The sequence below is a fragment of the Canis aureus genome, chromosome 29 (assembly GCF_053574225.1).
Source record: "Canis aureus isolate CA01 chromosome 29, VMU_Caureus_v.1.0, whole genome shotgun sequence".
In the NCBI taxonomy this organism is placed as follows: Eukaryota; Metazoa; Chordata; class Mammalia; order Carnivora; family Canidae; genus Canis; species Canis aureus.
In genome coordinates this window covers 28,676,729-28,701,315 of record NC_135639.1, presented here as the reverse complement: position 1 = coordinate 28,701,315, position 24,587 = coordinate 28,676,729, and the positions used below count along the sequence as shown (strand labels likewise).

At 37.0% G+C, this 24,587-nt stretch overlaps 1 protein-coding gene and 1 pseudogene across 5 annotated transcripts in view; both read left to right on the top strand.

Moving 5' to 3' along the window:
- The window catches only part of CUTC (cutC copper transporter), a 38,521-nt gene extending 18,295 nt beyond the window's left edge, over nt 1-20,226 (top strand). For 2 of the 5 annotated variants that reach the window (XM_077878028.1, XM_077878031.1), the window contains exons 7-9: nt 5,589-5,616; nt 7,225-7,330; nt 8,143-8,646. In XM_077878028.1, the coding sequence (XP_077734154.1) occupies nt 5,589-5,616; nt 7,225-7,330; nt 8,143-8,257 (249 nt within the window). In that variant the 3' untranslated portion in view covers nt 8,258-8,646. Of the gene's footprint in view, nt 1-5,588; nt 5,617-7,224; nt 7,331-8,142; nt 8,647-20,092 lie in introns of those variants that run through there. The other 3 variants (XM_077878029.1, XM_077878030.1, XM_077878032.1) reach the window with 3 other exon arrangements.
- Nucleotides 20,227-20,312: 86 nt separating this feature from the next.
- LOC144300849 (transmembrane protein 88 pseudogene) lies at nt 20,313-21,098 on the top strand (annotated as a pseudogene).
- Nucleotides 21,099-24,587: the final 3,489 nt, after the last annotated feature.

The window sequence follows — 24,587 nt, the reverse complement described above, 5'->3', positions numbered from 1 at the left end:
AGGGGGAAGATGAGAGCATCTGAAATATTATTCTCTTAGCAAATTTTCAGTATTCAGTGCAGTATAGTCATGTTGTATTTTAGATCTGTAGTTTTATTCATCCTGCATAATTGCAACTTTGTATCTTTTGACTAATATCTACCCATATACCCCACCTCCTCACCCTTGATACCAGTGTTTTATTCTCTGTTTCTATGTATTTGACTTTTTTAGATTCCACATGTGAGATCATGCTAACTTTATTTTTTGAAGTAATTACCTAGCAGTGTAATACACTGGATAAAGCATAGGTTTTGGGATTAGAAAGGTCTGTGTTTAAATCCTGGTTTTGCCGTTTATTGACAGTAACTCGGCAAATTACCTAACCATTCTAAACTTCAGTTTCTTCATCTACCAACTTAATATATTTATAGCGCCTACCTCCTAGAATAGTTATGGATTATTTCAGATAATAGCACAAAATTTGATACTTAGTAAATGCTTTATATTGTTAAATCACTTTGATAGCTTTAGGTAAGCATATAGTTCTCAATAATCTTTTATGGAAACCAGCTTCCTCCCAAAAGTGGTAGAGTTAGTTTAATTTGTCCATATTTTGGAAAGCTCTCACTTGGAAGAAACAGTTAAATGTGACTTTTTTTTTCTCCTAAAATCATTTCAGCTTTCTAGATATAATATTTTGTATTATGATTGCTTTACTTTAGCATATTTGAGAATACTAAGTGGCCTTGTTCCACTTAATGCTCTGAACAACTATTAAATTCTATGAGATAGCCCATTTCCCCTTTTACTCTATTTCACTACCTTACTTGATTGATTTTTTTAAAGGATTTATTTATTTGAGAGAAATAGAATGAAAGAATGAGCAGGGGAAGCAAGCAAAGGGAGAGGGAGCAACAGACTCCCTGCTGAGCAAGGAGCCTGGCACGGGGCTCCATCCCAGGAACCTGAGATCATGACCTGAGCCAAAGGCAGACACTTATCTGACTGAGACACTCAGGCAGCAGCCTGCTTTATTGTTTTTTCATTATACATAATTGCTACCTGAAATTTTATTATATAAATATTACCTATCTGTTGTCTATCTTCCATATACATGTAAGCTCCATTGCAGTAGTAATATTCTCATTTACCATGTCAGAGAGGAAAGAATATTTCTCTGCTTTCTTAGGTTTTATGTTTGAGGGCCTGTGAATTAAACTGACAAAACACAGGTTAGTCAGAGGAAAAACAGATTTTAATCATATGAATATGTATTAGAGTTCACAAAGAAATGTGACTCAAAGAGGTGCTTAGGATTTGTAGGATTAATCTTACATATACCATTTTAATAAATGAAGAGGAAGGAGGAGAAGGGCACTTAGGAATTTAATAGAGGAAGGAGACAGAGCATTTGTGGAGTGGGGGAAAGATTTTTTTGAAAGATAAATAAATGGATCCTAATGAGAATAAATTGAAGATAAGGGATCCCTGGGTGGCGCAGCGGTTTAGCGCCTGCCTTTGGCCCAGGGCGCGATCCTGGAGACCCGGGATCGAATCCTACGTCGGACTTCCGGTGCATGGAGCCTGCTTCTCCCTCTGCCTATGTTTCTGCGCCTCTCTCCCTCTCTCTCTCTCTGTATGACTATCATAAATAAATAAAAGTTTAAAAAAAAAAAAAGAAAAAAGATAAATTGAAGATAAAATAGTTTTGTGACAATGTCTATTTGGATGTGGTGCTAATGAGTTATTCCCAGAGAGAGGATTTTTGACAATTGAGTTCTTTTTTGAATTTTTGTGGGAGGCTCTGCTTTTAGGGCAGATAAGGAATTTCAGGAACTCAACTGCTTTCAGCTCAAAATAATTTTTATGCCACAGTGGCATATTCTGGGTCCTTTCAACTGCAATATAGAGAATATTGATAACATGGTAGGCACTTAATAAATATTTGTTGGATGAATGGATGGGTGAGTAAAGTGACATTGATAAACACTTTCATGATAGATCAGTTTGATTGGAGTTTTAAAAATTGATCAGAAGGAAATTATCTGAAAAATCTACAAAATGGTAGTCTACAGATTTTTTTTCTCTGGAAAAAGAAACTAACCTTTTTTGGTAACTGTGGAGCTATCTTTCCAAAATGACATATAATTCAGCTGTCATGAAAAAGTGTGTGTTTTTTCAGTGACAGATGTGCCAGAAGAAGTTGGACTTTGAGGTCACTTTTGATTATTTAACTGAGTCCCTTTTACTTAAATACTAGTCTTGGTGTTCTAATTTCCTCATTATAGAGTACAGGTTTTTGTTGACTCAGATCTGCAAAAAGAGGTTTTTTTGTTTTTGTTTTTGTTTTTTTACACCTTATGGTATTGTAATATGCAACTAATTTATCAGTTTCTATTTCCCTTTTTGCATCAGCATATCATTTTTTAACTAAAAAAATTTGGAATGCTTTTCACAGGACAGCTTTTATAATATATCTAGCTCATTGGAGCTGTTTTAGAGTTTGTTGCTATTACATAAAGAGCTTCAACAATCATCATGACTACTCGTGTTAACTTTACACTGCTAGTTACTTAGAACCCATTAAAGTATTTGTAACTTGTCTTAAAAGTAAGGAGAAAGCTGTTTTTCCCTCTACTCACGACCATCTCTATCATCTTCCTTACTTTTATTATCTTCCTTCTTTATTGTCCTTATGCTCTCACTGCTTTGGAGAGTTTCTGCTTCTCTTCCCTTCTTCGCACTGTTATTCCTGGTGTTAACTAATTTTTACTTTACTCCATTCTTTTGGTTTCTGTTCTCTTCTGTCCTCTCTTATCCTCTGTTTCCTTTCCTTTTCTACACCTCTGCTTACATTGAACATGCTACCTCTTTTTCTCTTTTCCCCATTTTACCTTCCCCACACTAAGCCAAATTTTTTGTTTTATTTGTCCTAACTGGACATGATATAGAACTAAGTATTCTCAACATTAATTGTATTTATTGAATATATTAGTCAATTGTTTCATTTTTTCTATGGAAAAATAAGCTATATGCTGTTCTTTATTGAATTTTTTCATAGTTCAGTAGCACCCAATAGAAGAAAGATTAGGTATCCAACCTTGAGAGCTGCATAGTTGAGGCAAATGACTTGAAATTATTTTGAGTGGCAAAATTGGCTGGTCCAAAAAAATAGAAAAAATTCTAACTCCATACAACTTAAATCGCTTTATTATAAAAATTATAAGCTTGACATAATATGTAATTTTTAAAATTTAAATTAAAAATTTTTAAATTTAGATAGTGAACATACAGTGCAATATTGGTTTCTGGAGTAGAATTCCAAAGTGATTCATCGCTTACATAAAACACCCAGTGCTCATCACAAGTGCTCTCCTTAATGCCCATCATCCATCTAGCCCATTCCTCACCCACCTCCTTCTATCAACTGTTAGTTTGTTCTCTATTATTAAGAGTCTCTTGTGGCTTGTTTCCCCTCTCTTCTTTTTTTCTTTTACCCTTTCCCATATGCTCCTCTGCATCCTTTCTTAAATTACACATCTGAGTGAGATCATATGGTTTTGTCTTTCTCTGACTATTTCACTTAGCATAATATACTCTAGCTCCATCCCTGTTATTGCAAATGTCAAGATTTCTTTTTTCTTTTTCTTTTTCTTTTTCTTTTTCTTTTTTTTTTTTTTTTTTTTGATGGCTGAGTAACATTCCATTGTATATATAAACCACATCTTCTTCTTTATCCATTCACCATTGATGGCCATTTGGGCTCTCTCCATAGTTTACCTATTGCTAATAATGCTGCTACAAACATTGAGGTGCATGTACCCCTTCAAATCTGTATTTTTGTATCCTTTAGGTAAATAGTAGTGCAGTTGCTGGATTGTTGGGTAGTTCTATTTTTAACTTTGAGGGATCTCCAAACTGTTCTCCAGAGTGGCTGCACGAGTTCACATTACAACCAATAGTGCAAGGTTCCCCTTTCTATGCATCCTTGCCAGCACCTGTTGTTTCTTGTGTTGTTAATTTTAGTCATTCTGACAAGTATGAGTTGGTATCTCATCATGGTGTTGATTTGTATTTCCCTGATGATGAATAATGTTGAGCATCGTTTCATGTGTCTGTTAGCCATCTGGATGTTTTCTTTGGAAAAGTGTCTAATCATGTCTTCTCTGCCTGTTTCTTAACTGGGTTGTTTGTTTTTTGGATGTTGAGTTTGCTAAGTTATTTATAGATTTTGGATACTAACCCTTCATCAGATAATGTCATTTGCAAATATCTTCTCCCATTCCATAGGCTGCCTTTTAGTTCTGTTGATTGTTTCCTTCGCTGTGCAAAAGCTTTTTATATTGATGAAGTCCCAATAGTTCATTTTTGCTTTTGTTTACTTTGCCTCCAGTGATGAGTGTAGTAAGAAGTTGCTACAGCTAACATCAAAGAGGTTTCTGCCTGTGTTCTCCTCTAGGATTTTGATGGTTTCCTGTCTTATATTTAGGTCTTTCATCCATTTTGAGTTTATTTTTGTGTGTGGTGTAAGAAAGTGGTTCAGTTTCATTCTTCATGTTGCTGAACAGTTTTCCCAACATCATTTGTTGAAGAGACTTTTTTTCCACTGGATATAATTTCCTATGTTGCATATTATTTGACCCTAGAGTTTTGGGTCCATTTCTGGGTTTTCTATTCTGTTTCACTGATCTATGTGTTTTTGTGCCAGTACCATACTGTGTTGATGACTACAGCTTTATAATAGAGCTTGAAATCTGGATTTGTGATGCCTCCGGTTTTGTTTTTCTTTTTCAGAATTGCTTTGGCTGTTTGGGGTCTTTTGTGGTTCCATAGAAACTTTAGGATTGGTTGTTCTGGCTCTGTGAAAAATGCTAGTGCATAATATGTAATTTTTATTCTGTCATTGCTACCTACCTGCTACCAGTAGTTCCACTAAATTTGCGTTTGGGCAATAATTGACTTTCAGTGATACTCAGTATATCCCCAAAACTTATTTAGGAAATGTAATGAAAATGTGAATACAAGTAAGGAAGTTTCAATACCTATCATCCAGAATTTACAGAAATTAATTCATATAGTCTAATTGTATTACTTAAAATCCAGCTAAGTGGACTTGTAGTTTTGTTTAACTTATAAAATAAGCTAGGGAATTTAGTTGAGTATACAAGATTTGAGTAGGTTGTTTTCTTCCCAGTAATATACTATTATGTTGTGCTCTTTCTTTTCTGCAGAAATCTTAATTAAATTCAACTATTTCCATTCCACTGCATACCAAGAATTCAAAATTAGTGTTATTTTTCAGTAATGGCTTTTATTAAGGTGCTGTGATTATTCAGTATTTATACTGTAGTCCCCTATTCTTTGTGTTCATCACAGCACAAGTCTTCAAAGCAGTACAATAAAATAACCTTTCTGAATAGAAAGAGTTACTATGCTAGACATCTTCAATACCCAAGATCCCAAAGAAATAGAGATGACTATTGAAAGTTAGAGACTAGTAGTAGTTCTTAAAATTTAATATACTTTCACTCATGCTTCTGTTCTCACTGCCTTATTATCCCATTTGAGAGAACGATATTAAAATTTGTTTTTTTTTCTTTTTCCAGGCAAAAGGGAGGATTGTGGTAATGCCAGGTATTTAAATTATCTATCCATTTGTTAGTATAACACTGGAGTGCAGTAGAGGAAGAACAAAAAAGGCAGGACAACATGAGAGAAAATATTAATACATGGTATTCAGAGAGAAAAATACGTAATTTGATTAAAAGTTTAAGATTGGGAGATCTGTGCTGGAATTTAAAACTTCAGATACGGAGAACATTCAAGCAGGAATTAGCTCAGAGAATTAATAAAGAAGTAAATTGATTGGGATTGAGGTTTCTTTCTGTTTGCTCTCCCGTAGTATAGAATATTGTGAATATGGATGTTCATCTCTGGTGAGGCACACCAAATTTGATGCTGCTATACTGAGTTAGGGCCAAATGTCCTCATTGTTAACAGGTGCATGCAAATGTTTAGGCAATATCTATGGAGAAATATAATACCCTCTTGGTTCTTGAAAATCTCTGGTCACCAAATTCTGTCTTATAGCTCAAACAATTGGAGCATATGCTCCTATGATAATCAAAAGATCAATTAGGTACATTCTGGCTCATTAGAGATGAACAATTTTTAAAGAATTAATAAGAGAATCTAGAATCAGGGACAAATATAATCTTAATTTTTTCATATTAATTTTCTCAAACATATAAAAAAGTAGAAAATAGCATAATGAATACTCATGTATTCATTCCCTAGATTTAACATTTTGCCACATTTGTTATCTTTTTTTACCCTTAGGTATTTTAAAGTGAAAAGCTTCATGACATTTTATCTTTACACATGTCTATCTTTACACACGTGTTTTTTCAGCTTCTTAGGGCCCAGTGATATCACTGAGAAAAGAAAAGAAAACAAGTTAGTGAGTCCAAAAGAGTATATGTAAAATTACTTCAACTTGAATAGTTTGAAATACCAAGTATGTATTTTATCAGTAATTCAAAAATCTTTATTGACTACATTCTATATATTAAGAAAGAAGGCTATAAAGAGTAATTTTATATTTTTAATCTGGTATCAGTTCAAAATATAATTGTTTATATACAAATATTTAACTAAAAGATTGTTCAACGAAACAAATGAGTCATTACAAAGTACTTGTGCATTTACTAGAGTAGAATCAGATTCTTCTGTGAAAAACAGGAAGTTGATACTGTAATGAATAAACTGTGTAACTTCATTTCCAGTGAGGTCAGTGTGTTCTTTGAATCCTGGGTTAAAGAGAGAACTTGTGTCATTCTGACACATCTCTGAGGCTGTGCTTTGTAGCTTCATCCTCAAACATATCCTTACTTATTGATTTTGCTTAAATTGAGGGGGAGCAGAGAGAGCACTCAGTCATTTTTCCTTGCCCTAGAACAATCTTTTTAAAGTCAGTATCATATGGGATTGCTATTCAAACCAATGGATGTGTAAGATTCCATCATACAGGTTCTATGACCTTATTAGTTGTTCTCCAGAGTCTGTAGCCTATGTCTTCTGTCATTTCTTTCTAATCTCATTCTAGCTTAGTAGGGAGAGAGTAACTCTTGAGCAATGAAAAATTTTGATATGGGAATTTCAGGTAGAACAAGCAGTCACTATTTTCATTAAATTTTCTACAGAATTCTCTTCTACTTAATGTATTACTTATTCTTCCTACAGGGGGTGGCATAACAGACAGAAATCTACAAAGGATCCTTGAGGGTTCGGGTGCTACAGAATTTCACTGTTCTGCTCGGTCAGCTAGAGATTCAGGAATGAAGTTTCGGTAAAAATGTATTCTTTGATTCATACAAGAAGGGACAGGTTAATCTTTACATCCTGATAAAGGAAAACCTTAGTTGTGATGGTGTGATTAGTGAATGGTATGTTGTGATTAATATGTAAGTATTGCAGTCAGTTTTGAATTTTTCTTTTTTTTTTTTTTTTTTTTTTTTGAAATTTTTCAACTGCAAAATGGTTTTATCTTGCCTCACATAGCAGGCTTTTCTGAACTTAGGTGAACCTTTATATTTTTAAGTTATTGCTGAACTTAGGCCAGTTAATAATAAACTGTATCTCAGTAGGTAAGCTTCAAATGAGTCAGATGTGTATGTATGCCCATTCAACTGTGATTTCCTTTACCTGAGTTAATAACTATGGTATAAGAATGGAAGAATCTAGTCATTTTTATCCCTCCCACCTTTAATACTTCGTCTTCTCTCGTCTTTGCTCTCATTTTTAGTTATTTTGAAATTATACCACCATTAAGAAATTTAAACCATTGAGTTTTTTTTATTATACTTTAGAAGACTCCTATAATTTAATAGTTAGTAGTTTATTATTTCTATTTAGAATTGGGAAAAATGACATGTAAAAGAAGAGCCTTAGAGCTACATTTCTAGATATAAAATCAAGTATATTGTCAGGTATATTTGGCTACTAGATATTTCAAGTAATTAATAAAAATTATGAAATACGGGAATTCAGGATCCTTGACCTACCTGTGTTCTTGAACCATTAAATAGCCTATAAAATGAAGTGCGAGGAGGAGGGCTAATATAAAACTAACTATCTGTTTTTTTATTATTTCTGTTGCAGAAATTCCTCTGTTGCCATGGGAGCCTCTCTTTCTAGCTCAGAATATTCTCTAAAGGTAACAGATGTGGCACAAGTAAGGACTTTGAATGCTATTGCAAAGAATATTCTGGTTTAGCCAGACCTCTCTGAGAAACATGGATATCACAAGATGAAGGTAGAAGAGTAGTCTGTAATTCTCTCTGATATAGCTTTAACCTTCTTCTCTGGCCAGGACAGTCACAGTCTTTAAGTCTCACACGGCCATGGAGAATGTTTCCAAGAAGACAAAGAAGTCGAACAAAGCTACAATCACTTCCTTTGCTTAATCTTGCCAGCCATCTCTGTTATCATGGTTTAATGTGGTCTATGCTTATTTGACAGACAGAGGTTTAGTCTGTTTTGCAGAATTAATTGATGAACTGGGAAAACTGAACTGTAAGGTATGAATTCAGGTGTGACTTCAGGGTCAATTTAATAACAGTATTTTGCTTTTCTATTTATAAAATAAAAATTTCCATTCTGTTATGGTAGAGTCTTTTTTTAATTTAAATTAAATTTAATTAACATGTAGTGTATTATTAGTTTCAGAAGTAGAATATAGTGGTTCATCAGTTGCATATAACACCCAGTACTCATTCCATCAAGTACCCTCCTTAATACCCATTACTCAGTTTCCCCATCCCTCCACCCACCTCTCCTCTGGCAGTCCTGTTTGTTTCCTATAGTTAAGAGTCTCTATTTTTTTAAAGATTATTTATTTATTTATTTATTTATTTATTTAACAGAGAGAGAGAGCAAGCACAAGCATGGGGAGCGGTAAGCAGAGGGAGAGAGAGAAGCAGGGTACATGCTGAGCAGGGAGCCCAATGTAAGGCTTGATTCTAGGACCCTGGGATCATGACCTGAGCTGAAGGCAGACACTTAACCGACTGAGCCACCCAGGCACCCCCCTATAGTTAAGAGTCTCTTATGGTTTGTCTTCTTCTCTGTTCTTGTCTTATTTAATTTTTCCTTCCCTTCCTATATGTTCATCTGTTTTGTTTCTTAAATTCCACGTATGAGTGAAATCATATGATATTTGTCTTTCTCTGACTGACTTATTTCATTTAGCATAATATCCTCTAGTTCTATCTATGTCATTGCAAATGGCAAGATTTCATACTTTTTGATGGCTGAGTGATATATATATATCCCACATCTTTATCCATCATCTGTCAATGGACATCTAGGCTCTGCATATTTTGGATATTGTGGACATTGTTGAATCCCAGTCTGTAGTCAAATATAAAAGGGAAGATTATTTTTTCTTTCATTTTTTCTTTTTATTATATACTCATTAGATGGGCAAGATACTAAGTACAACACGTGGAAGCAGGATATAAAAGTTTCCAGACTTAAAAAAGCAGAAGTGATCCAGTGTTTACCAGGTTACTTCTACCTCTGTTCCCAGATAGAGAAATGACTTAGCCATAAGGTTCATCTAACAAATTTTGAAGACCTATAGTAAAAATTGGGGAGATTATAGATTATAGATGTTAGCAAAAATAGCTGATTCTCTCAACTGAGGCCACACATAGAATGGATTCTAGGGATAAAAGATTATTTTCCTATGAGCAGGTCCCAAATGGTGAAATTTATCATTAGCTTTATCTGACACTTTCATATTTATAACCTCATTTTATATTAATAGCTTGTATTAGAACTGTTGTTTCTATTTTAAGAGAGGAACTGAAATATAATATAAAGAGCTTGCCCTTGGTCAGAAAGCTAGTTAGTGTAGCTTCTGTGAATAGTGTGCACAGATTTGGGTACTAATGAATGTGTAGCAAGAACTTTGCCTTTTTTTTTTATTTTTATTTTTTTTAATTTATGATAGTCACACAGGGAGAGAGAGAGAGAGAGGCAGAGACATAGGCAGAGGGAGAAGCAGGCTCCATGCACCAGGAGCCCGATGTGGGATTCGATCCCAGGTCTCCAGGATCGCGCCCTGGGCCAAAGGCAGGCGCTAAACCGCTGCGCCACCCAGGGATCCCTGAACTTTGCCTTTATTTAAATGAGTCCCTTAAAAAATAATAATAATAAATAAATAAATAAATAAATAAAATAAAATAAAATAAAAATAAATGAGTCCCTTACCTCATCTTTAAATTTTAGATTATTTCCCAACTTTTTCAGGTATAATTTCAGTGTAGAATATTTGCTGAATAATTTATGAAAAATGAGAGGCAAACTATTTAAAAACCAACAATAACCTCAGTTGTTTATTTTCTTACTTCAGACTATTAGTAAAGATAATAAATATTTCAAAAAATAGTTACTGACTTTAAATATAGATATAGATATGCAAGTATCACATACACACACATATAATCATATTTAGTGTTTTGGCCCAACCCTCCCCCATTCTTAGACTTCCCTATATGATCTTCCAAAGACAACAGCAGGCCATGTTATCATCTCTTTTTTTTTTTTTTTAAAGATTTCATTCACTTGTGCATGAGAGACACAGAGAGAGGCAGAGACACAGGCAGAGGGAGAAGCAGGCTCCAAGCTGGGAGCCCGATGTGGGACTCCTTCCCAGGACTCCAGGACCATGCCCCAGGCCGAAGGCAGGCTCTAAAGCACTGAGCCATCCAGGGATCCCCTATCATCTCATTTTCTAAAATACAGATTAACTAGGGATGTAAGAGGTAGTGTGAATTACTCAAACTTTAACAACAGATTATTGTTGTTTATGATACTTGAATGCTAGGCTACTAACCTATAGGTCTCCTGCTTTCAGGTGCTTCTGGATGTGGTATAGAGAGCAATACTCCTAGGCAAATCAGACACACCTGGGATATCCTAGTTCCCAGTTTAAACTTGAGAAAGTTGACGTAGTTTCTTAAACTTTAATTCCCTCATCTGTAAGCCAGGAATAATAACTAAACCATAGTTTCTGGTTAAACAATATATTCAAGCACCAAATACATAGTGAGTACCCATTAAGTGTTCTTTTCTTCTAGTTTAGCTTTCTAGTATCAGTCTTTGATAGTTTAAAAGCCCTTCCCAGGAAACTAGGCATCGACAAGTGAAGCTAACACTTTGCCTCCTACTATGTGAATATAAAAGAAACATAAGGTAATTCCTACCTTGATTTTATTTTTCTATACTTTATCTTTTTTTTTAATATTTACTGATTATTTCACACATATTAAGTTTCTTGTCAACAATATTATAAGTATTTTGAGGCTATGAGACCATATCTTTATATTTTTATATATTTCTCTTTGCACTCATCAAATTGTATACTCATAGTATTGATTTCCTTGATTGTGAAAAAAAGAGTGCTAGATCAGTGATCCTGGCTATATCACTGTCTTTGGTAACTATGCTGGATATTTTTTGCTTGCTCTTCCAGATCCACTCGTCACTTTGTTCTGTAAACTGAATCCAGCAACATAAAAGTGACTATATACTGACCAAGTAGGATTTATACTAGGAATGCAATGCTGGTTTAACATCCAAAAGTTTATATTGATAGAATAAACTGTAAAATCACACAATCTGCTCAACACAGAAAAAGGATTTGACAAAATCCTACATCCTTTCAGAAACAAAACACTCAACAAATTTGAAGTAGAGGGAATTTCCTCAACCTTATAATGAATATCTACAACAAAACAAAAAACACAACTAACATTATACTTAATACTTAAAATAAGAAATAAGATGTCCACTTTTACCATTCCTATTCAGCATTATACTGAAGGTTCTAGTGAGGGCTATTAGGCAAGAAAAAGAAATAAAAAGCATCCAGATTGGACAGGAAGAGGCAAAGTACTTTCTATTTTTAGAGACATGATCTTATATATAGAAAATTCTAAGAAATACACAAAAAGTTAAACAAGTTCATCAAGTTTGCAGGATATAAAGTCAACATACGGAATCAGTTGTATTTCTATACAGCAGCAATTAAGAATCTTAAAATGCAATTAAAACAGTTTCATTTATAATAGCATCAAAAAAGAAAATGCTTAGGAATATATTTAAAGAAGTGCTAGACAGTACACTAAAAACTACAAAGCATTGTTGAAAGAAATTTAAATAGACCTAATATAAATAAAAGGCATCCCAGGGCATCTGAGTGGCTCAGTCAGTTAAGAGTCCAACTCTTGATTCTGGTTCAGGTTATGATCTCAGGATTGTAAGGTTGAGCCCCAAGACAGTCTCTATGCTGGATGTGGAGCCTGCTTAAGATTCTCTCTCCCCATCTCCCTATCATAAACCAAAACAAAACATAAAGACATCCCATATTTATAAATTGGAAGACAATATTGTTAAGACAGCAATATTCTCCAGTTGATCTACAAATTCAGTGTAATCCCTATCAAAATCACAACTGTGTTTTTTGCAGAATTTAACAAGCTGACCCTAAAATTTATCTGGAAATACAAGAGACCCTGCATAATGAATCTTGTAAAAGAAGAACAAAGTTGGAAGACTTACATTTTAAAATTTACTGCAAAGCTATAATAATTAAAATAATGTGGTACAGACATAAAGATGAGTCTGTAACTCAATGCAATAGAATTGAGAGTCCAGAAATAAACTCTTAGGGGCAATTGATTCTTGACAAGGGTGCCAAAACAATTCACTGGGGAAAGAATGGTCTTTTAAACAAATGGTGCTAGGACAACTGGAAGTCCACATGCAAAAGAATGAAGTTGGATCTTACTTCACATCAAATACCAGAATTAACTCAAATGGAGCATAGACCTAAATTAAAGGACTAAAACATAAAACTCTGAGAAAGAAACTAGAGTAAATCTTTGTGACCTTGGATCAGGCAAAGCTTTAGATATGAACTCAAAAGCACAAATGACATAAGGAAAAACTGGTAAATTGGACTTTCTCAAAGTTGGAAACTTATGCTCAAAGGATAACATCAAGAAAGTGGAAAGACAGGGCACATGGGTGGCTCAGTGGTAGAGCATCGGCCTTTGGCTCAGGTCATGATCCCAGGGTCCTAGGATCGAGTTCTGCATCAGGCTCCCAGCAGGGAGCCTGCTTCTCCCTATGCCAATGTCTCTGCCTCACTCTGTCTCTCATGAATAAATAAAATCTTAAAAAAAAAAAAACGAAAAGACAACCCACAGAATGGGAGAAAACATTTGTAAATTGTATGTGCTGGAGGGCTTACATCCAGAATATAAAAAGAATACATAAAACTCAACAATAAAAAGACAACCCAATTTTAAAATGGGCAAAGGGTTTGTATAGACATTTGAACAAAGATGGTATACAGTTGAACAACAAGTACATAAAAAGATGCTCAACATCATTAGTCATTAGGGAAATGCACGTCAAAACCCCAGTGAAGTACCACTTTACACCCACTAGAATGATTATAACGGAAAAGACTGACCATACCAAGTGTCGGCAAATATGTGGAGCAACTAGAACTTTCATATACTGCTGCTGGGAATGTGAAATGGTTAAATTGCTTTGTAAAATAATCTAGGGGTTTCTCAAAATGTTAAACAGAGTTTCCATACGTCACAGCAATTCTACATGTAGGTGTATACCCAAGAGAATTGAAAACATGTTCACACAAAAAGTTGTATCCAAATGTTCATTGGCACCATCAATCATCTTCTAGAATTAGAGATTAACCATTTTGTAACCCTTAATGACAAATCAGTTAAAGACCACCAACACTAAAACCACTAGGTAAAAGGTGGAATGGGAACTAAATATCCTAGAGATTATTTGCTACTCAAAAAAATAGGAACTTAACATTATAATGGAGCTATCTGGTTATCAACTTAATCCAGTGAACAAACAATATTACTAGCAGTGGGAGAGTATACTACTAAAAGACAGGATTTGAGAGGGGAAGAGGTCATCCAGTGCACAACCTATGTTAGGAATCACAGTTTGGAGGTCTCCAATGTGCCTCATGGAAGAGTAGGACTACCCGGAAAGCTGTAACAAAGTGTGATGTTTAGCCATTGAGCAAGAAAGAGTGAACTACAAACAGCAGCAGCTCATACAGTGGCTTGGGATTTTCCAATTTCAGCATCAAAAAGTCCTATAAAATCAGTCTCATCATTTTAGTTATACCTCATTAAGTGAGCAAAATGTGGTAAACACTTTCCTTAATAATTAAACCTATTTACTCCCAGTTAATACTGAATGACTTGGGTGTTTCAAAAAAATAAATAAATAAAACTTAAATCTTTTCTCAGCAAAAAAAAAAAAAAAAAAAAAGTCCGATAGCCTGGGAAACTCCTCAGTGCCAGGCAAACTGGAAAAGTTCAGTCATCTACAAGCTCAGTAAAGTTACCTTTGCCTCTTTTCTTCAGCCCTCACATCCTCGCCCCAATCCTGGAAATTAGATGGCAAGGAATTGAATAACAAGGAAAAATAATAAAAAGAATGATACTTCTCTCCTGGCCCATTGCTGAGGTCTCTGAGTTAAGAAAAGAGAGAGGCTTTAAAATGAATGCGAGATTGTATTGTGGGTGATGATAATGTTCCAAAATTAATTGTAGTGATGGTTGCCCAAGTCTGTGAATATGCCAAAAAACATTGAATTGTACACCTTAAGTGAGGAAGTGTATATAATTTGTAACTCAATAAAGCTGTTTTTAAAAAATTTGTGGTTTTTAAAAAAAATATTTATTTATCAATGAAAAACACAGCAGCAGAGACATAAGCAGAGGGAGAAGCAGGCTCCCAATAGGGAGCCTAATGCAGGACTTGATCCCAGAACCTCAGAATCAGACCTGAGTCAAAGGCAAACAATCACTGAGCCACACAGGTGCCCCAAAATGAGAGTTTTAGATTAGCTTTAACCTTTTAATTCCTGAAGAAGGCCACAAAAGCATAGGATCTGCCTGAGATGTGGTCAATGGCAGGCAAGTAGGTTTTATAGCATGGTTGAGGACAATGGTGGAAGAAAAATATTGTTTCTTGTTTGTTTTCTGTTTAGTTTGCATCTTGGTAAACTGGCTACACTAGTTTGAATGGATTCCTGTACCATTCCACCAAAAGTTGTGGCTAAGACACCTGAGGAATACACATTCTGTCTATTCCTATATAGATACTAAGTTTCATCCTTGGATAAAAGCAGATAAATTGTATATTTGGATTGCATTGCTCTGCTCCCTCATAGAATATTTTAAAAAAAAATCAAACCATTTGGCATTATGCCATGGTCTATATTAGAGATCTAATAGAAAACAGTTGTATAAAATATTTATACAGGTGTGTTATTGAGGCCCTGTAGCAGACTTTTTCCCCCCTTCAGTGTTAGTCTAAAGAGTAGCCAGGCTTCTAAACAAATGATTTGTTGATATTTTATGTATATGGAGTCATATCACGATCAAGACGTTATTTTCTTTTCTGCCTAACTCTTCCTTTCTAAAGCTGTCCTAGAAAGCTGATGCATTCCTGGTGGAATTGTCATTCATATAGTTTCACTTCCCCAGTCCATGGGAGAAGGCACATTGATCCAGGCTAGTCAGTTAGACTGCCTCATGCTTTTGTCCACATGATTGATCCAGAGAGGAGAACACAACACAAATAGGACCATTCAGAATCCTACCAAAGATTCTTTCTGGAGCTCTCAGAAAAGAGATGCTCTCTTTATTTTAAGATTACTGGCCATAACAATCCTGTAAACCTAGAGCTTTTATAGTCATCTTTGGCAGCAAGTAAAAAGCCCACTTGAGAATGAAACTAACACAGAGGTAAGTTGTGTTTGGTAAGGAATTGATTCAGACGTTGACATGCCAAGAGAACTTTGCTGGTGGCTTCTATTTCTAGGAGACCTAAGAATGAGCCTTTTTTTTTTTTTTTTTTTTTGCTATATATTATGATATGTGAATGAGTCCTAAAATCATTGCAGCCATCTCACCACCTGTTTGAGAATAAAGGTGATGCCCAAACCAAATGAATGAGAACATGGCCATTGGAATAAGTCAATCTCCCAAGACCCCACCAAAAAGGAGACCTATAGACCAATATCCCCTGTTATTGGGATCCCTGAACATGGATGCAAAAATTCTCAAAAAGATACTAGCCAATAGAATCCAACAGTACATTAAGATTATTCACCATGACCAAATGGGATTTATCCCCAGGATGCAAGGCTGGTTCAACACTCATAAAACAATCAACATGATAGATCACATCATCAACAAGAGAAAAACCAAGAACCATATGATCCTCTCAATAGATGCAGATAAGCATTTGACAAAATACAGCATCTATTCCTGATCAAAACTCTTCAGAGGGTAGGGATAGAGGGAACATTCCTCAGTATCTTAAAAGCCATCTATGGAAGGCAAATATCATTCTCAATGGGGGAAACCTGAGAGCTTTTCCCCTAAGATCAGGAACATGACAGGGATGTCCATTCTCACCACTGTTATTCAACAAAGTACTAGAAGTCCTAGCCTCCGCAATCAACAACAAAAAGAAATAAAAGGCATTCATATAGGCAAAGAAGTCAAACTCTCCCTCTTCGCAGATGACATGATACTGTACATAGAAAACCCAAAAGACTCCACCCCAAGATTGCTAGAATTTGGAGTAATTCAGCAATGTAGTAGGATACAAAATCAATGCACAGAAATCAGTGGCATTTCTATACCCTAACAATGAGATTCAGGAGTCAATCCCATTTACAATTGTATGCAAAATTCAGGAGTCAATCCCATTTACAATTGTATGCAAAAGCATAAGATATCTAGGAATAAACCTAACCAAAGAGGTAAAGGATTTATATCCTAAAAACTACAGAACACTTCTGAAAGAAATTGAGGAACTCACAAAGAGATGGAAAAATATTCCAAGCTCATGGATTGGAAGAATAAATATTGTGAAAATGTCTATGCTATCCAGGGCAATTTACATGTTCAATGCAATCCCTATCAAAATACCATGTACTTTCTTTACAGAGTTGGAACAAATAATCCTAAGATTTGTATGGAATCAGAAAAGACCCCGAATAGCCAGGGGAATATTGAAAAAGAAAACCAAAGCTGGGGGCATCACAATGCCGGGTTTCAAGCTGTACTACAAAGCTGTAATCATCAAGACAGTGTGGTACTGGTACAAAAACAGACACAGACCAATGGAACAGAATAGTGAGCCCAGAAATGGGCCCTCAACTCTATGGTCAACTAATATTCAACAAAGAAGGAAAGACTATCCACTGGAAAAAGGACAGTCTCTTCAATAAATGGTACTGGGAAAATTGGACAGCCACATACAGGAGAATGCAACTAGACCATTCTCTTATACCATACACAAAGATAACCTCAAAATGGATGAAAGATCTAAATGTGAATCCATCAAAATCCTAGAGGAGAATACAGGCAACACCCTTTTGGAACTTGGCCACAGCAACTTCTTGCAAGATACATCTATGAAGAAGGCAAAGGAAACAAAAGCAAAAATGAACTATTGGGACTTAAGGTAAAAAATCTTCTGTACAGCAAAAGAAACAGCCAACAAAACTAAAAGACAACCTACAGAATGTGAGAAGATATTTGCAAATGACATATCAGATAAAGGGCTAGTTTCCAAGATCTATAAAGAACTTATTAAACTCAACAGCAAAGAAACAAACAATCCAATCATGAAATGGGCAAAAGACATGAACAGAAACTTCACCAAAGACCTACATATGGCCAACAAGCACATGAGAAAATGCTCTGCATCACTTGCCATCGGGGAAATACAAATCAAAACTGCAATGAGATACCACCTCACACCAGTGAGAATGTTGAAAATTAACAAGACAGGAAACAACAAATGTTGGAGAGGATGTGGAGAAAGGGGAACCCTCTTGCACTGTTGGTGAGAATGTGAACTGGTATAGCCACTCTGGAAAACAGTGTGGAGTTCCTCAAAGAGTGAAAAATAGAGCCACCCTACGACCCAGCAATTGCACTACTACCCTAAAGACACAGATGCAGTGAAACACCGGGACACCTGCACCCCAATGTTCATAGCAGCGATGTCCACAATAGCCAAACCATGGAAGGAGCCTCGATGTCCATAGACAGACGAATAGATAAAGAACATGTGGTCTATATATACAATGGAATATTACTCAGCCATCAGAAAGGATGAATAACCACCATTTGCTTTGACATGGATGGAAATGGAGGGTATTATGCTAAATGAAATAAGTCTATCGGAGAAGGATGATCATCGTATGGTTTCCCTCATATGGGGAATATAAGAAATAGTGAAAGGGATTATAAGGGAAAGGAGGGAAAATGAGTGGGAAAAAATAGAGAGGGTGACAAAACATGAGAGACTCCTAACTCTGGGAAACAAAGGGTAGTGGAAGGAGAGGCAGGCGGGGGGATGGGATGACTGGGTGATGAGCACTGAGGAGGGCACTTGATGGGGTGAGCATTGGGTGTTATACTATATGTTGGCAAATCAAACTTCAATTTAGAAAAAAAAAGGAATAAGTCAATCTCAAGACCACGCCATCCTGGGTTTTTGTTTACCTGAACCAATAAGTATTTCTATTCAAGCCACTTTTAAGATGGGTATACTTTTATAAGGGCCCTAATATAATTGAAGAATGCATCAATTTCCCTTTCAGCAATTGCTGTGAAGGTTTTATAGCAACCTTCCTTAATAGCGTCAAGAAATTTCCAAATCTCTGTAGGGTATGACAGTTGCAAGAGAAATCCCATCTTTAGAAAAACAGCCTTACTAGTAAATCACTTGGCTTGACTGAGCTCAAAGGTTTCTAAACTTCGTTACAGCTTAATTAAGTCGATCAGAGTTCAACTAACTTCAGACATCTGTCTTAGAGAATGCGCTTGAGAATATCTTGAAGGAGTCGATATATTGTTCTTGTGAAGATAGAGCATTTATAAAGTCATCCTATTTGGAAATCTTTTCCACCCACTCACAAGGGTCCACTCACAAGATGCCAAAGAGATGGCCCTTCCTTTTTTATAGATCAAAGACAAACAATTGCCTCTCATGTTTGAGCCACCACCTGGGTGTCTCAGTTGGTTAAGTGTCTGCCTTCGACTAGGGTCCTGATCTCAGGTCCTGATCCCGGGGTCCTGGAATTGAGCCCTGCCTGAGCCGGGCTTCCAGCTCAATGGAGAGTCTGTTTCTCCCTCTCCCTCTGCCCCTCCCCCTGCTTGTGCTCTCTCTTGCTCACTCTCTCCCTCTCTGAAATAAAAATCTTAAAAAAAAAAAAGTCATGATTATGAGAATAGCACATTTTATTTACTTAGCCTATATCCATATGCCCAGCACTGTAACTCCTGCTCTATAGATGTAGCCTCCACAGCAAAAGAATTTAAAATTGGAATTATATGATTGAAATTATACATTTTTCCTATAAATGAGCCTCTTCAAAAACCACTTGGTAGCCCCTCTCAAAAATGTCCCCAAGCAATAAATAAAGCCAAGTGCAAATAAAAGCACTTTCCCAGAATTTCTACATGTATGTATGGATGTATGTAAACACACAGAAAAAATACATTTTACAGTCTTGCAGTAGGCTTAAATGTGTTTATCCAGAAAATTTTCTTGGGCCCACTAATTTGGTCATCTTCATGCTCTCAATTCACATAACTGGCAATAATAATAATAGTCCAACCACAAATTATAAGAATGCATTTGGTATTATGAATTTAAACAACTTCATAGTAAGAAGGCCAACTTATTTCAAGGCAGTACTTTCTCTTAACAACGATGAGAAAAAATTCAGCTTTGTCTTATCTACAGTTTCTTTTGATCAACAGATTTGTTGGGTGCTATTTTTGGGGAGCCAGTATTCTACAGAATTCAACATCTTCTACGCATTTTCACTTGTTTCCTTCAGTCCTCCAGCTACCCTGAAAGCAACCACTATTAACAATTTCTTGTGTATATTTCCAGAAATTTTTTATAATTTACTTGTATGTAATTGCTTATAAAGCTATGTGCCTTTCAGGACGCCTGGGTGGTTCAGTGGTTGAGCATCTGCCTTCGCCTCAGATCGTGATCCTGGGGTCCTTGGATGGAGACCCGCATCAGCCTCCCTGCAGGGAGCCTGCTTCTGCCTCTGCCTATGTCTCTGCCTCTCTGTGTCTCGCATGAATAAATAAAATCTTTTTTTTAAAAAAAAAGGCTATGTGCTTTTCTCTGTGATAACTACTACTTGTATTGCCCCTATGTTATTTTCGTCAGATGCATCTCCTGTTTGGGTACTTTCATATTACTATTTGTTGTAGAAAATTCTCCTAAAAATTAAAAAAAGTATTATAAATGTATCTTTGTGTTCTGGTATCACATTATTTTTTTTTCCGGGACTCAGAAGAGCATTTTTCTCTCCACTGGACATCGTTTTTATGCTAGTCCATTTTCTTCTGTTGTCTTATGACCTATCAAGCATATACGTTATGAGAGGCCGGCCGTGGCGGAGGTCCCCGGGGCGCAGCGCCCGGCTCCCGGCGGCGGCCCGGAGCCCCGGGACCCCTGGACCGCTGGGCCTGCGCGGTGCTGGTCACGGCCCAGAATCTGCTGGTGGCCGCCTTCACCCTCCTGTTGCTGGCGCTGGTGCTGGGGACCATCCTGCTGCCCGCCGTCACCATGCTAGGCTTCGGCTTCCTCTGCCACTCCCAGTTCCTGCGCTCCCAGGCGCCCCCCTGCACCGCGCACCTGCGGGACCCGGGCTGCACGGCCCGGCGGGTCCCGGGCTTGCTCTCCTCGGGCCGCTGCTCGCGCCGGCCCTGGCCAGCTACCGCCGCCTGCGCCTGGCCGACTGCCTCGTGCCCTGCAGCCGAGCCCTGTACCGGCGCCCGCGCGCCCCGCAGCCGCGGCAGACCCGGGCCTCGCCGGGGACCCAGGCCGGCCCCGCTCGGGAAAGGTCCGGGTCTGAGGATCCTCTCGAGTCAAGAGCCACCCCGACGACCGCCGCTCCCCCCGCCCCCCGTCTCCCAGTCGGCCCGAGGACTTGAAGCCCGGGGGTCGCCCGACCTACCCCGCCCCCACCCCAGCCTAAGCCGGGGCCCAGCATCCCCTCGAAGAACCGCTGAGCATCTACCGACCCAAAGCTGGCGGAAATCCGCCACACCCCGGAAAACCCACGTTCCTCCTGCTACCTAGATCCGAATCCTGAACATCTGGGCTGGACCCTACACACCCCACCACTCCACCCTCCCCTCCCCCGCCCCCGTCGTTGGGACCACTCCGCCTCGTGTCGTGTCCTCTCCTGGTGCAGCTCCTCTAGTATTTACGGGCTGGGGGCGGGGGGGGCCGAGGTTGGAGGGGAAGGGGTGACCACACATCAAATAAAGAGTGAACTAAAAAAAAAAAAAAAAAAAGAATATACGTTATGAGATGGTGTGAAATAAAGACCTAAATTAATTATTTCTTTTCTATACTAATATGCCGCTGTCAGAAAAACATTAAACAATTCATCTTATTTCTCTCTAGTTTGTCAGAAGTTAAAAGATCATCTCTTGAGTTTACTAGGAACATTATTCTGTGCTGTCAATAGCTTTTACTATTTTTTAAAGTATATACTTTTTAAAAAAACTGTATGAAACCTTTTAGTAGTTGACTCTTTTTTGGAGAGGCTTTAAGTCTAATTCAATCATTTCATTCATTAGTTAAACCTATTCTTTACAATTTGTTTATTCTTCCAGAAGATTTTCACTATATTTCAGGTTTTAATAATTTAAAAAGTATAGGTTTATAATAAATTAGGATATTTTTAAACTTAGTGGGTTCTTTTTAAAAGATTTTATTTATTTATTCATGATAGACACAGAGAGGCAGAGACACAGACAGAGGGAGAAGCAGCTTCTCAACAAGGATCCCAATGTGGGACTCAATCTGAGGACCCCAGAATCACGTCTTGAGCCAAAGGCAGACGCTCAACCACTGAGACACCCACTGAGTCACCAAGGTGTCCCTAAAAGTTGGTGTTAATTTAATCATTTGTATATTCTATTTGGTCTATGGTTATCCTTAAAAGATTTTTTTGTTTTAGTAGTACAAAAATGTACAGATTATATTTAATGGGAGAATTGGGGAGTGATTATCTTATTACTTTATAATTACAGTTTTTAGTTTTTGCTATAGGAACAGGAATTGCTAGGCCAAATTTAAAACATGAAGGCAAAAGCAATCTTTTTACTGTTACCACTTAAATCTCAATGTTTAAAGGTATTGCACAAGAAAGAAAACCTTTTTTTAAGTTTATCTCTAATCATTAACCAGAAGTATATGACTTTGGTTATCTTGAACATTGAACTTTTGCAGATTTTTCAAAGTTATTTAATGCAATCATGTTAATCAACATTTGTTAAATAAAATGACACAGCATATTGTTTTGCCAGGTCATTCTGATCAAACATTTTCTCCAACTGAATTATCTCTATGCAATGAATTTAGTGTACACACTTTGAACCATTAAAAAGAGATTTTTGGAGACCATTAGGAAGAGATTTAGGAGAGATCATTTAAATAAGACCAGCAGAGGAAAGGCCAGGACCCAGGTTTCCTGACTGCTTTACATCTTTCTTAGTCTTTAAACATCAATAATACTATGATACAGCAATAATAATACTAAAGGAGAGAGCTCACAGAACACCTCATCTGATTGAATAGGAGCATTCCTGCAAACTTGCATGTATTTGACATATTCATATCATATCTTTAGGGCACTAGGACAACTTGATTTAAAGAAATCCCACAGTGTATCCTCAGGCAAAGGGGATCATCACATTATTTTTGTCTTTTATGGTAAATTGCTTATACATTAAATCATAAAATCTTGGAAATCTAGGCAGACCTTCTCCCCAGAGCATATATCTTTTGTTCAGTGTTTCCTACCTCATGAAAGGGTAGAGGAACATCTGACAATATTTCTATTATGCAGATATGGAACATTATTCTTCATAAATTATGGGATGTAGAACTATTAACCCTTCTGAACCTCAATTTTCTAATTGATGAAATTATAATAAAAGTATCTATCTCATAGCATTATTATAAGGATTAAAGAAGACAAAATTGTTAGTGTCTAACATGGAAATGCATTCATTATTTTAAGAAACCTGGGATCCCTGGGTGGCGCAGCGGTTTGGCGCCTGCCTTTGGCCCAGGGCGCGATCCTGGAGACCCGGGATCGAATCCCACATCAGGCTCCCGGTGCATGGAGCCTGCTTCTCCCTCTGCCTATGTCTCTGCCTCTCTCTCTCTCTCTGTGACTATCATAAATAAATAAAAATTTAAAAATAAATAAATAAATAAATATTTTAAGAAACCTATGTGACATTGACATATAATAGGGATCCATTAAGTGGGAGTTATCTTAATGCCTGTAAGTCACTGATACAGATGTTTAAGATACTGAAGCAACTGCAGATCCTCTTGGCATGCCAGTAAAGCTCTTCCTTGGGTTACATAATTCTGTTCATCTCTTTGAACTACACCTTTTGTAGTTGTCCCACAGTTCTTAGATATACTGTTGTTTTTCAGTCTAATTTCTCATTGTTTTCCAGCTTTAACATTCTCTCTGAGATCTCCTCAGGCTCAGAGATTCTTTCCTGAGCTATGTCCAGTCTCCTAATAAGCCCATTAAAGTCAATCTTCCTTTCTGTTACGGTGGTTTTTATCTCCCATATTTCAGTTCTTTCTTAGAATTTCTATCTCTTTGCTTACATTGCCCCTCTGTTCTTGCATGTTGTCTACTTCATCCATTAGAGCCTTTAGCATATTAATCATAGTTGTTTTAAATTCCTACTCTGATCATTCCAGCCTCCCTGTCATATCTGAATCTGGTTCTGATGCTTGCTTTGTCTCTCCACACTGTTTTTTTGCCTTTTAGTATGTCTCGTAATCTTTTCTTGACAGATGGACTTGATGTACTGGGTAAAAGGAACTGCTGAAAATAGGCCTTTAGTGATGTGGTGGTAAGGTGTTGGAGAAGAGGAAGTGTTCTATGGTCCTATGATTAGGTCTCCATCTTTTAGTGAGCCTATGCCTCTGGACTGTGAACTTCACAAGTGCTTCTCAGCTCTCTCCCTTAGGTGAACAAGAAGGCTAGAATAGGCTAGATTTGGGTATTTCTCTCCCTGCTCCCCAGGTTGGTTAGGCTCTGATGAAACCACAACAGGTTAAGTAAGTTCTGATTAAGTAGCTTCTGAGAGCAGGCCTGTTGAAAAGAACAGAATTCTCTGGTATATTTCAAATGGCATTTGTTTTCCCCCTGCCAGAGGCAGATTTTTCTTCAAAATTCACTGTGAGAACCTCCCAAAGCTCCTGAAGGTAAAACTCACAAACGTGTTTGTAGGGAGGAGCTCCTCTATAACTGAGTCCCATGGATTTTTTTTTTATCATCTTTCAGACTTGACTGAGATTTCAGTTGGACTTAGGCAGAGACTGAGTCATCCAGTGCAGATTTGTGAACAAAGTCCAGAAGCAAATGAACACCTTCT